Source organism: Peromyscus eremicus, chromosome 10 (assembly GCF_949786415.1).
Source record: "Peromyscus eremicus chromosome 10, PerEre_H2_v1, whole genome shotgun sequence".
NCBI lineage: Eukaryota > Metazoa > Chordata > Mammalia > Rodentia > Cricetidae > Peromyscus > Peromyscus eremicus.
Window position 1 is genome coordinate 8,198,492 of NC_081426.1, and position 15,084 is coordinate 8,213,575.

At 38.6% G+C, this 15,084-nt stretch overlaps 1 protein-coding gene across 3 annotated transcripts in view; it reads right to left on the reverse strand.

The window, feature by feature from the left end:
• Positions 1 to 15,084, reverse strand: part of Usp34 (ubiquitin specific peptidase 34) — a 192,867-nt gene that overhangs the window by 154,208 nt on the left and 23,575 nt on the right. For all 3 annotated transcript variants that reach the window (XM_059275318.1, XM_059275316.1, XM_059275315.1), the window contains exon 3: positions 8,223 to 8,643. In XM_059275318.1, coding sequence (XP_059131301.1) covers positions 8,223 to 8,643 — 421 coding nt within the window. The remainder of the gene's footprint in view (positions 1 to 8,222; positions 8,644 to 15,084) is intronic.

Here is a 15,084-nt window from a genome sequence, read left to right on the forward strand (position 1 = left end):
CCAGGGATACACAGAGAAACCCTGTCTTGGAAAAAAAAAAAAAAAACAAACAGAACTTATGATCAAGATCTAATTATCAGCCGGGCAGTGGTGGTGGTGCACGCCTTTAATCGCAGCACTCGGGAGGCAGAGGCAGGCAGATCTCTGTGAGTTCGAGGCCAACCTGGGCTACAGAGTGAGTTCCAGGAAAGGTGCAAAGCTACACAGAGAAACCAAAATTATTTGAAAACAGGATCAGGATCATACTACTGGACAGCACAGGATGGCCTGGAATTTACAATCCTCTTGGCTTTGGCTTTCTAATGCTAGGACTTCAAGTATGCAATACCATGCCTTGCTGATCACAATTTAGGGGTACAATGGAGTGGGATTTGAGACAGGGTCTCATATAGCCTAGGCTGGCTTTTGACTCCCAAAGCAGCCAGGATGACCTTGAACTCTTAATCCTACCATCATCTGCTAAGAGCTAAGATAATAGGTGTGTAACAATATATATTTCTTTTTAAAGTCTAGAAAGATATGAACTAATTAGTAATTAGGTTAAAAAGCTGTTCTGTCACTGAGGAAGCATTGAAAAAAAAAGATGAGGAACAGTTTTTAAAGCTTTTATTTTATATATTCTGTTTTTAATTTGTCACACTACATTCATCTAAAAGAGATACCAAGAGAATGCATTCATTCATTCTTTACTATTACCTGTTCACATAAAGCTGAATTGTTGAAATAAGTCTGAAAATGACTAACAAATCACAGCACTCTCAGAACACTGCACATGAACTAAAATTATGCAAATAAAAACACTTTCCAAAATGAGTATATAAACCCATTTTTTTTTAAGTTTCTAATAACAGAGCCTCAAGTTACTCTCAACAAATCTTTATGGTTGAGGATGCAGTTCAGTGACAGAACACTTGTCCAGCATGTACAAGGCTCTGGGTTCCGGTCTAAACACCAGCAAGAACAATTTCAGAGTTTAAGAGCTCCCGTGGCGGGGTTGGGGATTTAGCTCAGTGGTAGAGCGCTTGCTAGGGGGGCTGGGGGGACCGGGAAGTGGGGTGGGGGGGTGGGGAGAGGGGTCCCTATGAACCATGCTGGAATATTAGTTTCCATCAAGATTATTGGTGAGGAGCATGAACACAGTATGGAACTCTGAAAAGGTTTCTATCCTGATGACCTTGGTTCCATATGGAGACAGAGTAATTTTTCTCAGTCCATATTTCTAGTGCTGGCATTTTAAGTATGTACAGCCAAGTCTAGATTACAATCTCACTATAAGCCTTGTGTTTATCAAATGAAATTATATCACATTTTAGAAACAAACAAAACCTTATTAAAAAGTGGGTAATTAAAGAGTGAAGTAATTATCTAATAAAGCAAATACTGCTCCATAACTGAGTCATAAAAAACTGGAAGTCACTGAGTTGAGAATTAAATTTGTGCTTAAAGTCAGTACTTAAAACTAATAGTAACAGTTATATAATTGTGAGACTACATTAAAAACAACTTGTAAAGCTTTAAAGATTTTAAAAAAGCATTAAGCATGATGACACACTCCTTTAATCCCAACATTTAGGAGATCTTTTGTCTATTTAGCAAGTTCTAGACTAGCCAGGGCTACAGAGTGAAACACTATCAAATAAATAAATAAAAGGATAATGAATGAATGAATGAATGAATGAATGGAATATATGAACAAAAAATGAGAAAAGCCTTACAAGAAAAATCACTCAGTAAAGGTGCTGCCAAGCCTGACAACTTGAATTTCATCTTCAGGACCCAAATGGTAGAAAGTGGGAACTGACTCAAGTGTCCTCTAGATTCTACAAATTCTTGAACGTGTGTGCACATATGTACAATATACAAAAATAAAGTGTAATGAAATATTTTTTTTAATTATTTTATGACAAGGTCCCACTAGGTATGTAGCCTAAGATGGACTAGAATGGGACATCACATCCAGCTTTGACGAGATAAATCATTTGTTTTTTGTGAAACGGTCTCGCTATGCTGTCGTCAAGCTCACTAAATAATTAAGAATAGCTTGTTTATTCCGGATCCTCCACCTCCCCCAAAACGAGGATTATAGGCACAAACCTTCCCAAAACTAGAAGCATGAATCGCCACACCCAATTTCTTAAGTAGGAGGGATCAAAACCAGAGCTTTGTGAATGCTAGACACTTACCAATTTAGCTACAACAATTTGTATACTTTTTTTAATTTAAAAAAGGTTCATGATTGCATATGCCAGTAATCTGCAGGGGTAGGAGGATTGCCACAAACTGAAGCTTGCTGAGCTACTTAAGTTCTAAACTACCAAGGACTGTAAAGTAATAACCTGTCTCCAAAAAAAAAACGAGTTTTTAACAGGGTACCAAAAACAAAAAAAACAGCAGTCAGTAAAAAGACAAAAAACAGTGCTTCAAGGTTATCTTTGCCACATAGTGAATTCAAGATAAAAATGCGCACAGATAAAAACGTCATACAAATAAATCCTTTAAAGGGGAAGAAATTATGTTGTACTATGGTACCTCTCCCATCTGAGTATACTGAGCAGCTGGGACAATGGTTACATGTCACTGCATTTTGCTTCTACAATTTTTATAGTTATTTAAATTCAAAAAATATTTAAATCTCAGGACTTGGGAGGCAGAGGCAGTTGGATCTCTGTGAGTTCACAACCAGCCTGGACTACAAAGTTGAGTTTCAGGGCTGCTAAGACTACAGAGAAACCCTGTCTCGAAACTCCCCTTCCCCAAAACAAAATTTCGAACACTAGGACAGCAAATCATTTCATAGGATTACTAATAACACCCGGCCCCAATATTACCTAGCTCCATTCACTAAGTATTTTTAAGCATTTTTAACTTTCAGCAGAGCATGATGACACAGGAGGCAGGACACCTGAGCCCCACAAGTTCAAGACCAGCTGTGTATAACACAGCAAGACACACAAAAATAGTAACTTAGGACTTGGGAGGGGCCGTGACTTGGTGACAGCATACTGGCCTTCAGACATGAAGCCTTAGTCAATCCTATTACAGCTCCTCCCACCCATACATATGTGTATGTTCAATCTACATAAACACACATATAAAAAAAAGAAACACAAGTATGTTAGCCAGGCGGTGGTGGCGCAAGCCTTTAATCCCAGCACTCGGGAGGCAGAGGCAAGTGGATCTCTGTGAGTTCGAGGCCAGCCTGGTCTACAGAGCAAGATCCAGAACAGGCACCAAAGCTACACAGAGAAATCCTGTCTCAAAAATACCAAGGAAAAAAAAGAAAGAAAGAAAAAGAAGGAAGGAAAAAGAAAGAGAGAAAAGACACATATACTACTCAACTTTAAGAGAGGTGCTAGGCATGAAAGAGGGGAGGTGTAAAAAGAGTCTCCAAGTTTCCATCCTCTTGAGGATTTGCTGTGGATAATCAGTTTAAATTATCAAGAAACTCTGTTGTATGTTCTAAGCCCTGATCCTAGGACTTCACAGCAATCTACAGCAGGAAATTGGCCAAATCTTTTGATATCTATTAAGTCATATAAACCCTTCCTCTATTAATTAAATAAGGGCACTGACTAGGTTTCTAGTCACTGCTATCAAAATATGAACAACATGAGTTCTGAACTTTTTCCATGTAAAGGATTTCATCAAGTTGCATCTCTTAAAAATAAAAATTCAAGTAAAAGGCTTAATCAGGAAAGGATGGCACAAGAATAAAAGTTAAGACTAGATGGACTTTTTCAAAACAGGGTTTCTCTGTAGTTTTGGTGCCTGTCCTGGATCTCGCTCTGTAGACCAGGCTGGCCTCGAACTCACAGAGATCCACCTGACTCTGCATCTGGAGTGCTGGGATTAAAGGCATGCACCACTGCCACCCGGCAACATTTACTCCTTTTTGTCTAAATAAAAAAGAAAGGTTTTAACTCTAACACGCCCCTACCTACAGAGAAGTAAAAATAAAACAAATCTTTTTTAAAAAGAAAATAATAAAAAACTTTTAAAAAAATTAAAAAAAGACTAGATGGACTATGAATTCAAAGAAAAGAAAGCTGGGCCTAGTGGTACACACCTGCAACCTAGCACTTAAACGGTGGAGGCAACAGGACTGTGAGTTGAAGGCCACTATATGCTACATCGCGGGTGAAGGCCAATGTATGCTACATCATCACGGTGAAGGCCAATGTATGCTACATCATCACAGTGAAGGCCAATGTGTGCTACATCATCACGGTGAAGGCCAATGTATGCTACATCATCACAGTGAAGGCCAATGTGTGCTACATCATCACGGTGAAGGCCAATGTATGCTATGTCATCACGGTAAAGGCCAATGTATGCTACATCACGGTGAGACCTTGTCTCAGTGAACAAAAAGGCAAACTAGAAATTAAGTGTCACTGCACTGCTTATTAAACATCGGCCCAAAACAATTGTTGGTGTATACAAATTTATATTTGCAAATACATATAGTCTAACTCTAGAATATATGTAGACTACACCAAGATTGCGATCTAGGACTTTCTGAGGAAAAAAAATAATAATTAAAAGCTAATTACATGATCACTATAATAGAAACAACAATTTTAGGGTATTTTTAAACAATGAATAAGAACAGAATATTTAATAAACATTACCTACACAAAATTCAATAAGAAAAGTCTTTTATGGGTTTTTTCAGTAAAATAATTTTAGTTAAGTTTTCATAAAAAATTTGTTTTTAAATAAAAATTTATTTCAATAAAATAATTTTACCTCAAACATTTTATGATACCATTACTTTCAACCAAGCAACCACATGAAATTGTCTTGAAAAACTGTAATATCAAGGCACTTTACTCCCAAAAAGTATTAAGCAGTAACTATGACATTTACAAATCATTATTTTTAAAATCCAAGAAAAAAAAAAAGGATCACTAATGATTAAACTGACATTAAGAACAAAGTAGCAGATTCAGTACTACTCATAGTACTCAATTTATAAAGAATTTCTTTCTGGTTTGGATTCTTTTGAAGGCCAAGCTGTTCTAGAATTTACTACAGTTGGCCCAAGCTGGCCCCAAACGTTAGTGACTCTCCTACCTCAGTTTCCTGAGAACTGGTATTAAAGGCATGAGCTAGCACATCCAGTTTCATTAAAAAAATTTGTAACCAGCAGGATGTGGAGACAGAACTAGGTGGACCTTTGTGACTTCCAGGCCAGCCTGGTCTAGAATGAAAGCTCCAGGCGAGCTAAGCAGCTACAAAGTGAGGTTCTGCCCCACCAAAAAACTAATTAATTGTAGAATTAATTTCTGAGTAAAGTTCACATACCTCGGTTCCTAATGAAAGTATTTCTAGTATCTTTCAATAGCAATTTGAAGCATGAAAACACAATTTACAACGCATTCTAATCAATAGATTTTTAAATAAAAATTAGGTTAATTTTTATGTGTATAGGTGCTTTGCCCACATGTAAATGTGTGCACCATGTGCAAACAGTGCCTTCATAGGCCACAAGATAGTACAGATCCCCTGGAACAGACAGTTGTGAGCTGTCGTGTAGGTGCTGGGAATCCAACCTGAGTCCTCTGGAAGAGCATCTTTCTCCAGCCCCTAAAGATCACACTTTTAGCAATTCATTTGTTAAGAAATCTGACACTTTTTGGTATGTTTAATGTATCTTATAATATTCTTTACAAAGTTTCTACACAGAAACAACACACTAAATTCTAGAAGAAAGCAGAATCTAGCTCAAAACGTTACTATGAATATTTCTAACAGGGATAACAACCATTTCATGGGCTATGATTTCTCAGTACAATGTGAAAATAATCCAATAAAGGACTATTATTTTTCAGGTGAAGAAAAGTTGGTAGTATGAAGGTTACAGAAGATATAAGCTGAAAAACGACAGACCTGAAAAAAAACACAGTAAAGCCACCAGATTACAGTGGCACACGCACGCCTTTAATCCCAGCATTTAGAAGACAGAGGCAGGTGGATCTCTGAGTTGAGGCCAGTCTCTGAGTTGAGGCCCTGTCTTGAAAAACAACAAAAATCAGTAAATTCCAGCACTCAGGAAGCAGAAACAAGCACATCTCTGTGAGTTGGATGCCATCTTGGTCTACACAGCACATTCCAGACCAGCCAGGGCTACATAAGTGAAACCCTTTCAATAAATAAGTAAATAAATTGAATGAATGAATGAATGAAGCGAGCATGTGAGTGATTAGCATCTCAGCATTATGGGAAGCAGAGTGTCCCAAGATATGAATGAGGACTAGACATAGAGTTTAAATGACAGGGTCTTGGCCTAGCAAGTACAAAGCCCTGTATTTTATTCCCAGCATCCCATAAGCAGATATGGTAATTGTGCTTGTAATTCCAGCACTCAGGATGCACAAGAGTGAGTTCAAGGTCATCTTCTACTACACAGTGAGTCCTAGCCAACCTGAACCCAGTTGACGATCATCACAGCACCACTACTTCCCTCCCCACCTAGAGACTCTCACCACTTCTTTGAATGCTGAAGGTCCTTATGAATTGGATCAATCACCAAAATGTGAAAAAGTTTATTCTATGCCACTTCAGAGGAATCCAAGATGCCCTACAGCTTCTACTTTTGCCTTCCTCAAACACTCCTAAAACCACAATGTAAAGAAAACTGTTCACCTGAGTAGAGCCGTAGCCAGGGAAGAAAATACAAGGAACCTACACAAAGCAGCCCAACTGGTGAGACTTACGACTTTAACCCATCCATCACTGAGTCAATGTAGTACATGAATGAGTCCCACAAACCTGGCAAGGGAACTCCCATTCTCACAGAATGAAAAGTAATAAATGACTGTACTGAGTCAAATACAACACCACACAACTGTCTCAATTCCTTCTTTCTTTTTTAAATTTATGTTTATTGTATGTGCATTGGTGTTTTGCCTTGCCTGTTATGTACGCCTGTGTGAGGGTGTCAGGTCCCCTGGAACTGGAGTTACAGACGGTTGTGAGCTGCCAAGTGGGTGCTGAGAATTGAACCTAGGTCCTTTGGAAGAGCAGTCAGAGCTCTTAACCACTGCCATCTCTTCAGCCCCCAATTTCTTCTTTCTATAAATACAATTATCTTCACAAATCTTAAATTACTAAGTTTCTGAAAATGCTCACAAAAATATCAGATACAACTGGGCAGTGGTGGTGCACGCCTTTAATTCCATCACTTGGGAGGCAGAGGCAGGAGGATCTCCATGAGTTTGAGGCCAGCCTGGTCTACAAAGCGAGTTCCAGGACAGGCTCTAAAGTTACAGGGAAACCCTATCTCGAAAAAAACCAAACCAAAAAAAAAAAAAAAAAAGATACAGAATTAAGCAGCTAGCCTTACAAAAGAAAATACTTTTTAAAGTGTATAATTTGTTAAGCCCTGTTTGATGATTAAAAATTCTAGTCTGACACTTGTTTCTAAAAATGAAATTAAAACCTCTATGTGGTTCTTTTACCACAACTACTTATTTTAATTTTATGTAGATGTGTGTCCTTAAGTGTATGTTTTCTCATCACATGAGTACAGGAACCTGAAGAGGTCAGAATCCCTGAAGAGATTAGATCCCCTGGAACTAGAGCTGCAGACAGCTGTGGACCACTGAATGGGTGCTGGAAACATAACCTGGGTCTTCTGCAACTATTATTTTTATTTACTTTTGATAGTGTTGGGACCTGAACTTAGGACCTCATGCAAATGATAGGCAAGCACTCCATCACTGAAGTCTATGCTATTATTTTTTTAAAGTCATAATGAAAAGAGCATAAAAATGTTTAAATCACTTAAAATTTAAGTTCTGTAAGTTCAATTATAAATATACAAATTTTCAACATAAACTGTTACAGAAAGGTCTGGAGAAAGTAATTTTGACAACATCAATAATCTTTAGAAAAATTTCCATCAAGCTGGGACATGATTGTGCACACCTGTATGTAATCCAAATACTCAGGCTGAGGCAAGGGAGTCAAACCTCAAGGCCAGCTCAAGGATATACAGAAAGTTCAAGGTCTATAGACTGCAGGTTTATACAGCGAAACCCTGTCTCAAAGAAAAAAGAGGAAGGAAGGAGAGAGAAGGGAATGGACTAGGTGCAGGGTAGTAGAAAGAAAGGGTACCATCAAAAATAACTAGTTTCAGTCATTCACAGGTAAGGAGTGGACTGACAAGTAGCAGAACTTGATAATATAAAAGAGTCATGGTATCTATTTTTACATACCTCTATAGTAGGATGAGTATTATGCTTGTAAGCAGTATATAAGGGAAACTGAATTTGAAAAATTTTTGCTACACACAGTAATAGTTTTTCCTTCTCATCTGTACTCCATAAACTAAAAGGATCAGAACTCTTTGAAGATTCTTCCTCAGTCAGATTACAAATTCTTGCAGAGTTTGATTTTTTTTCTATTGATTTTTGTCTTTCTGCATTTCCTTCATTACATTCTCTATCTATACTCAGTGGTTCTTCCGCTTGATTACTCTCATCTTGCCACGTGGAATCTATGTTAATGGTAGTACAATGTTTACAAAGCTGGTCCCGGAGCACTTGAACTTGGGCAATCACTAAGTTAATAAGTGCACATACTACTTGGTTAAAAATCTCCAAATGCTTATATTCCTTGAAGCAGCATAGACATTGCCTATAAGAGAAAATAAAATGCAATAAATAAATGCTTCCTAGAGAGGGAACAATTATACATTTTAATAAGTAACAGAAGAAGCAAATACTAAAATACTTTTTTAAAATATCAATTTCCCCCCTTCTGCTAGGGTAGTACTGTACTGACTTTTAATAACAGAATCACAGGCCAGTTATGATGATACATGCCTTTAATCCTAGCATTTGGGAAGCTGAGAGGCAGGTGGATCTCTGTGAATTCAAGGACAGCCAAGGTTATAGAGACCCTCTCTCAGAAAATCAAAAAAAGTAATAATAATATAAATTTTTTGTTAATAAAGCTGGTTTTTTTATACTCTACTAACAAAATGTATTATCTAGCTACATTTTTAAATGAACAATTTGCTTGAAGATCACTTGGGATGGGTATTCTGAACCTATCTCAAAGACCAGACACATTCAGGGACACAAAACCCTCTCTTCAATGCCAATAAAAAACAAAAACAAAAAAACAGGAAGTGTCAAGTTAAGTATTACATACATACTAGTTCTTTTAAACAAGTTCAATTAATAGCTCAAGGCGTGGCATACTTCAGGTAACTAAAAATCTTGTTAATCAATAACTAAATTATACACACAATAAGTACCTAGTTTTAATTGTATTAGTATCCAAAGACTGATGACAGATAATCAGCTGCCTTGAAGTATTAGCAAAATGTCTCCACCACAGTCCAAATAGATCACCAGCACACTGTATGACCACACAGAAAAATAATCTCATTTTTATAGGTTTGATAAACTTGGGAGTATGACCAGAAAACCACTGGAACATTGTCATTTGAAAAGCAAACCCTTGCCGGGCAGTGGTGGCGCACACCTTTAATCCCAGCACTCGGGAGGCAGAGCCAGGCGGATCTCTGTGAGTTCGAGGCCAGCCTGGACTATCAAGTGAGTCCCAGGAAAGGCGCAAAGCTACACAGAGAAACCCTGTCTCGAAAAACCAAAAAAAAAAAAAAAAAAAAAAAAAAAAGAAAAGCAAACCCTAACTTTCTTCCTTGAGTGTAGAAGGTACTCATTTCCAATGAATAGCATGTGGTGGAAATTAAAGGATGGGACATCTAAGAATAGGTTATAAAGACACTGCAACCATGATGTCATTAATAACACTACAGCTGCCTATAGCAAAAAATTATATGAGGCTTCCCCAAGCACTTAATTTGACAGCAGATCCTCTAGCCCCATGTAAGTCTCCAGATGATATCTTGACTAAAACCTTATAATAAATCCACAGAATTAATCAACTATACCATTCCAAAATTCCTATGCCACTGTGATCCTGTCTCTAATTACTTAATTAAATACTATTTATAGAGGAATCTGTTACACTGATGAAATACAAGTGCTTTTACTTCAAAGGTCTCTGCCAGTTATAAAAGTTCATATTACCACGCTGGGTAGCAGTGGCACACGCCTTTAATCCCAGCACTCAGGAAGCAGAGCCAAGCAGATCTCTCTGAGTTTAAAGCCAGAGCAAGACCCAGGACAGGCACCAAAAAACGACACAGAGAAACCCTGTCTCAAAAAAAAGTTCATATTACCATGACTTCTAAGAAATTTTTTGGAGACAAGGTCTCACTATGTGGCTCTGGACGGCCTAGAACTCACTATGTAGACCAGGTTGGCCTCAAACTCAGAGATTCACCTGCCTCTGACACCCAAATGCTAGAATTAAAGGTGTGTGCCACAACCCAGAAAGGTCCCCTGGATCTGCACTTACTGCAGTTGTGAGCCTCCAGATAGGGATGGTAGGAACTGAAGATAGGTCCTCTGGAAAACCAACAAGCCCTCTTAAGCACTGAGCCATCTCTCCAGCCCCAACCCCAAGCCATAGTATAATTTGTATGAGGAAAAACAAATACAATGCCTTTAGCCCCAGCATCGAGAGGCAGATAGATCTCTCCAAGTTGAGGCCAGAGTGATTCCAAAGTAAGCTAGAACTACAAAGTGAGACACCCTCCCCGGATCTTAAAAAAAACAACAAAAATTACTCAAGGGCAATGGTGGCACCCGCCTTTAATTCCAGCACTCAGTAGGCAATGGCAGGAGAATCTGTGAGTTCAAGGCCAGGCTGGTCTACAGAGCAAGTTCCAGGACAGTAAGAGCTACAGAAAAACTCTAAAAAAAAAATTACTCATAATGTTTTTCTGCTAAACAGCCTGCCTACCTCTTATCTCCTATATCCCTTTCTCTCTTTTTCAATACTGGGGGTCAAATACAAAACTTCATGCATACTGGGAAAGCCCTCTAACTGTCGAGCCACGTCCCTGCCCATTTTTTTACACTGATAGGGTCCAGGCTGATCAGAATCCTCTTGCCTTAAGAACTCCAAAATTAGGAGATTACAGGCATGCACCACCACGCCAGACTCAGCTTCCTCCTATAATACTAACAGAAAATTATCTTTAAAGTAAGAAGCCACAGACTTAGGCATTTTTATTATTAAAGCTAGAATTTTAGTTCCTAAAGATCTTGGCTAAGACTTAGAATAGGAAAGATAATTTATTTTGAAAATTAATTGTCAGAAAATGGGAATTGAGGCTGGAGATGGCTTAGTGGTTAATAACACTAATTGCTCTTCTAGAGGACCTGGTTTCAGTTTCCAGTGTCCACATGGTGGATCACAACTGTCTATTATTCCAGTTCCACAGGATCCAAATGCCCTCTTCTGGCCTCTGCTGGCACCGTATGCATGTGGAGCAGAGGAGATACATGTGGGCAAAATGTCCATAACATAAAATTTAAAAAAAAAAAAAAAAAGGGAAAATAAAAAGGAAATGGGAATTAAGGTGGGTGGCAGTGAATGCCTTTAATCGTAGAATCAGGAAGGCAGAAGCAGCTAGATCTGCAGGTTCTAGACCAACAAGAGGTGCACAGTGAGACCTTGTCTCAAAAAAAAAACAAGAGAAAAAACATTGGAAAGACTCAGGAGTTAAGAGCCTGAACTCAGAGGTGTGCCTGAAGTAGGACAGAAAAAGGATTGAATAAAAGGTTTCAAGTAACCTTCCCTGTCCAATAGCTAAACTATCACAGCCAAACTAAAGGACAGATAGATCTCTTAGAAAATAGGAGTCCATAAGAAAAGCCTATTTTGAGGCCAGCTGGTCTACAAAATGTGTTCCAGGCCAACCAAGCTACACAGTGAAACTCTGTCTCAAAAAAAGAAAAGCCTGCTCACCATTTATACCTATCATATAGTATGGATCATCATTTTAAGATGTCCCATCCACAGAGAATATCCAACTTTGCTGTGTCCTTATCTTAACCATAAAGGACAGCCAGGAATAAGTCTTTTTAACAGCAAAGAAAAGGACCAAAACAAACAATAAATAAAAAACTATCACCAAAGATGACAAAAACAAACAGTAAATAAAAAGATCGAGCCTAGCTTGGTGGTACACACCTTTAATCCCTGAATTCAAGGCCAGCCTGGTTTATATAGCAGTTCCAGGATTCCAGGGCAGCCAGGGCTACAGAGTAAGACTCTCTCAAAAAAGAAAAAAAGAAAAAAAAAATTGTGAAATCCACAAAGAATCAATAAAAAGTTAAAAAATAATAATAATGAATAAAAAAAAACTCAAAAGTAAATACAACATAGAACTTTCTATTACTTTGATAAACTGTGTCCAAAGCAACTCAGGGAAGGACAGGGCTCATTTGTCTTACAACTCCAGGTTACAATCCCTCACTGAGGAAAGACAAGGCAGAAGTCAATCTGGAAGCAGAGGCCATGGAGAAAGGCTCCTTATTAGCATAGTCTCACGGCTTGCTCAGTTTGCTTTGTGATAAAACCCATGACACCCGCCACAGTGGGCCATGCCCTCCTATATCAATCATTAATCAAGAAAATGCCCATAATCCTGGCATCTCTGCCATGCTGGGGTCTCCACTGCAGCTTAGGCTGCATGTTCACCAATGGCCTCTCCTGGGTTCTCTTCAAAGACTCCAACCCTGTACCACAGTGTCAAGCCTCAGCTTCTCTCCATGACCCCTTCAATCCTGGGGTTTCCAATGCAACTGAGGCTACACTTTAACCAATGGCCTTTCCTGGCCTCTCACACTACCAAGCATCAGTCACTCTCCATGATCCCTTTCAAAGGAAGCTTTCAGGGCCAGCACTTGGGAGGCAGAGGCAGGCACATCTCTGAGTTCAATGCCAGCTTAGTCTACATACTGAGTTCCAAGACAGCCAAGGCTACACAGTGAGACCCTGTCTTTAAAAAAAAAACCAACAACAACAATGCAACTTTTCACACAGCCAAAAGCAGCACCATGTGTAAGACTCTTAAACATTACCAAGTTCAACTGCCAACTTGAGAAACAGAATTGGCTCCTCGGGACTACAGCTTCTGTGTGTTGGCCCTGAGGAAATTGTCCCAGTAAAGCAAAGGTTTATTTCAGTGTACTTCTGTTCAGAGCTGATTCTTCAGCCACAGCTGACCAGAAACCATAGATTATTAATTCAAACATCACCACAATGGCCCTGACACAGTTTTTGCTTCTCTATGAAATTCTACAAGGCAGGCCTCTATCATGTGCACTTCTCTAAACACCATTGCCCAAGTTTCCACAGAACAGGCCATTAAAAGTTTTCATCGATGGCTTTTCCAGTCCAAAGTTCCCAACACTTCCACAGTCTTCCCCTACAACATGGCAATGTCTATCACTACAACAGCTACAACAGCTGTCTGGTACCAACATTTGTCCTAGTTTGCTGTCTGTTACTGTGTAAAACACTTGCCAAAAGTGACTCGAGGAAAAAAAGGTTTTGTTTGGCTTACACTTCCTGATCCACAGTCCATCACTGAGAGAAGACAAGGCATAAAACTCAACCACTGCAGGAACCTGAAGACAGAAGCTAAACAGATTACCATGGAGCAATGCTGCTTACTACCTTGCTCCTTAGGGTTTATTCTTACTTCAGGACCCCTACACAGGGGTAGCACTACCCACCAAACAGGCTGAGCCACCCCACATCAATCATTAATCAAGGAATATTCCACAATCTAATGGAAGCAATTTCTGAGTTGAGGTTACCTCTTTCCAGATGACCATATATTATTTAAAGTTAATATAAATTAAGTAAAAAAAGAAAAAACACTAACCAATACAATCACAAGAAAGCAAAAACTTTAACTGTACTTTCTAATACTTAGAACCTAAAATATATTAGGTTATTAAAAGAATGAATGTTATAAAAACCGAAGGAGGGATTACAAAAACTGGGTCCTTTACAGTTGGGCAAAGAGCTCAATATTAGATCATTTGTCTTGGTATGTATGAGACCCTGGGTTCAACCCTAACCACCATTTAAGATAAAAGGCTTTTTAATTGTACTGTACATAGATAGACTATTTGCATGGTTTTTTTTTTTTTTTTTTTTTTTTGGTTTGTTTTTCAAGACAGGGTTTCTCTGTGTAGTTTTGGAGCCTGTCCTGGATCTCGTTCTGTAGACCAGGCTGGCCTTGAATTCACAGAGATCCACCTGCCTCTGCCTCCTGAATGCTGGGGTTAAAGGCATGTGCCATCACCACCCAGCTTGTATGCCTTTTAAATAAATAAATCATTTATCATTTTAACCGATTAAAACCTTAGCAACTTATAATACATAACAGCGGTCCACACAGGAAAACTAAAACCATCTCCCCAAAAGAAAGACACAAGATCGACAGTGGGGAGAAAAGGGAAAGCATACAACCAATCAAAGACCAATATCAGAAGACAGACAGAAGTCAGGAAATAATACAAATTCTCAAGGCTCTTTAGTATCTTTCTTTCAAATTATTGGAAGATTTAAATTTACATAAAGAGTACTAAAGAAAGATGAAAACATCAAGATCAAAATTAAAGTGAAACTCAATGGAAATGTATTAAATGTACAGAATGCACAAAAATGAAATTAATAATCAGAAGAAGGAATACAGCTAAAGCATAAACACCAGTTCTAACAGCATAATCAGGAGTTTAAGATTTTTCATAAGCCGGGAGGTAGTGGCGCACGCCTTTAATCCCAGCACTTGGGAGGCAGAGCCAGGAGGATCTCTGTGAGTTCGAAGCCAGCTTGGGGCTACCAAGTGAGTTCCAGGAAAGGCGCAAAGCTACACAGAGAAACCCTGCCTCGAAAAACAAAAAAACAAAAAAACAAAAAAACAAAAAAACAAAAAAAAAAAGATTTTTCATAAATGGTCATATGCTAATCCAATCAACCACAGCTTTTAGGGGTTCTTAAGTAAAGCCTAGATATTAGTTACTGAGACTTAATTATAGAGTACTTTTCTGCTGGAAGTAACACTTCCCTTCTCGTAAGTCCCCTTCTGGTCTCCTGGAATCTGCTCTCCCTCCCACACAGATGTGCACATACAAAAAGTTGTAAGATTCAGGCTGGAGAGATGGCTCAGAGGTTAAG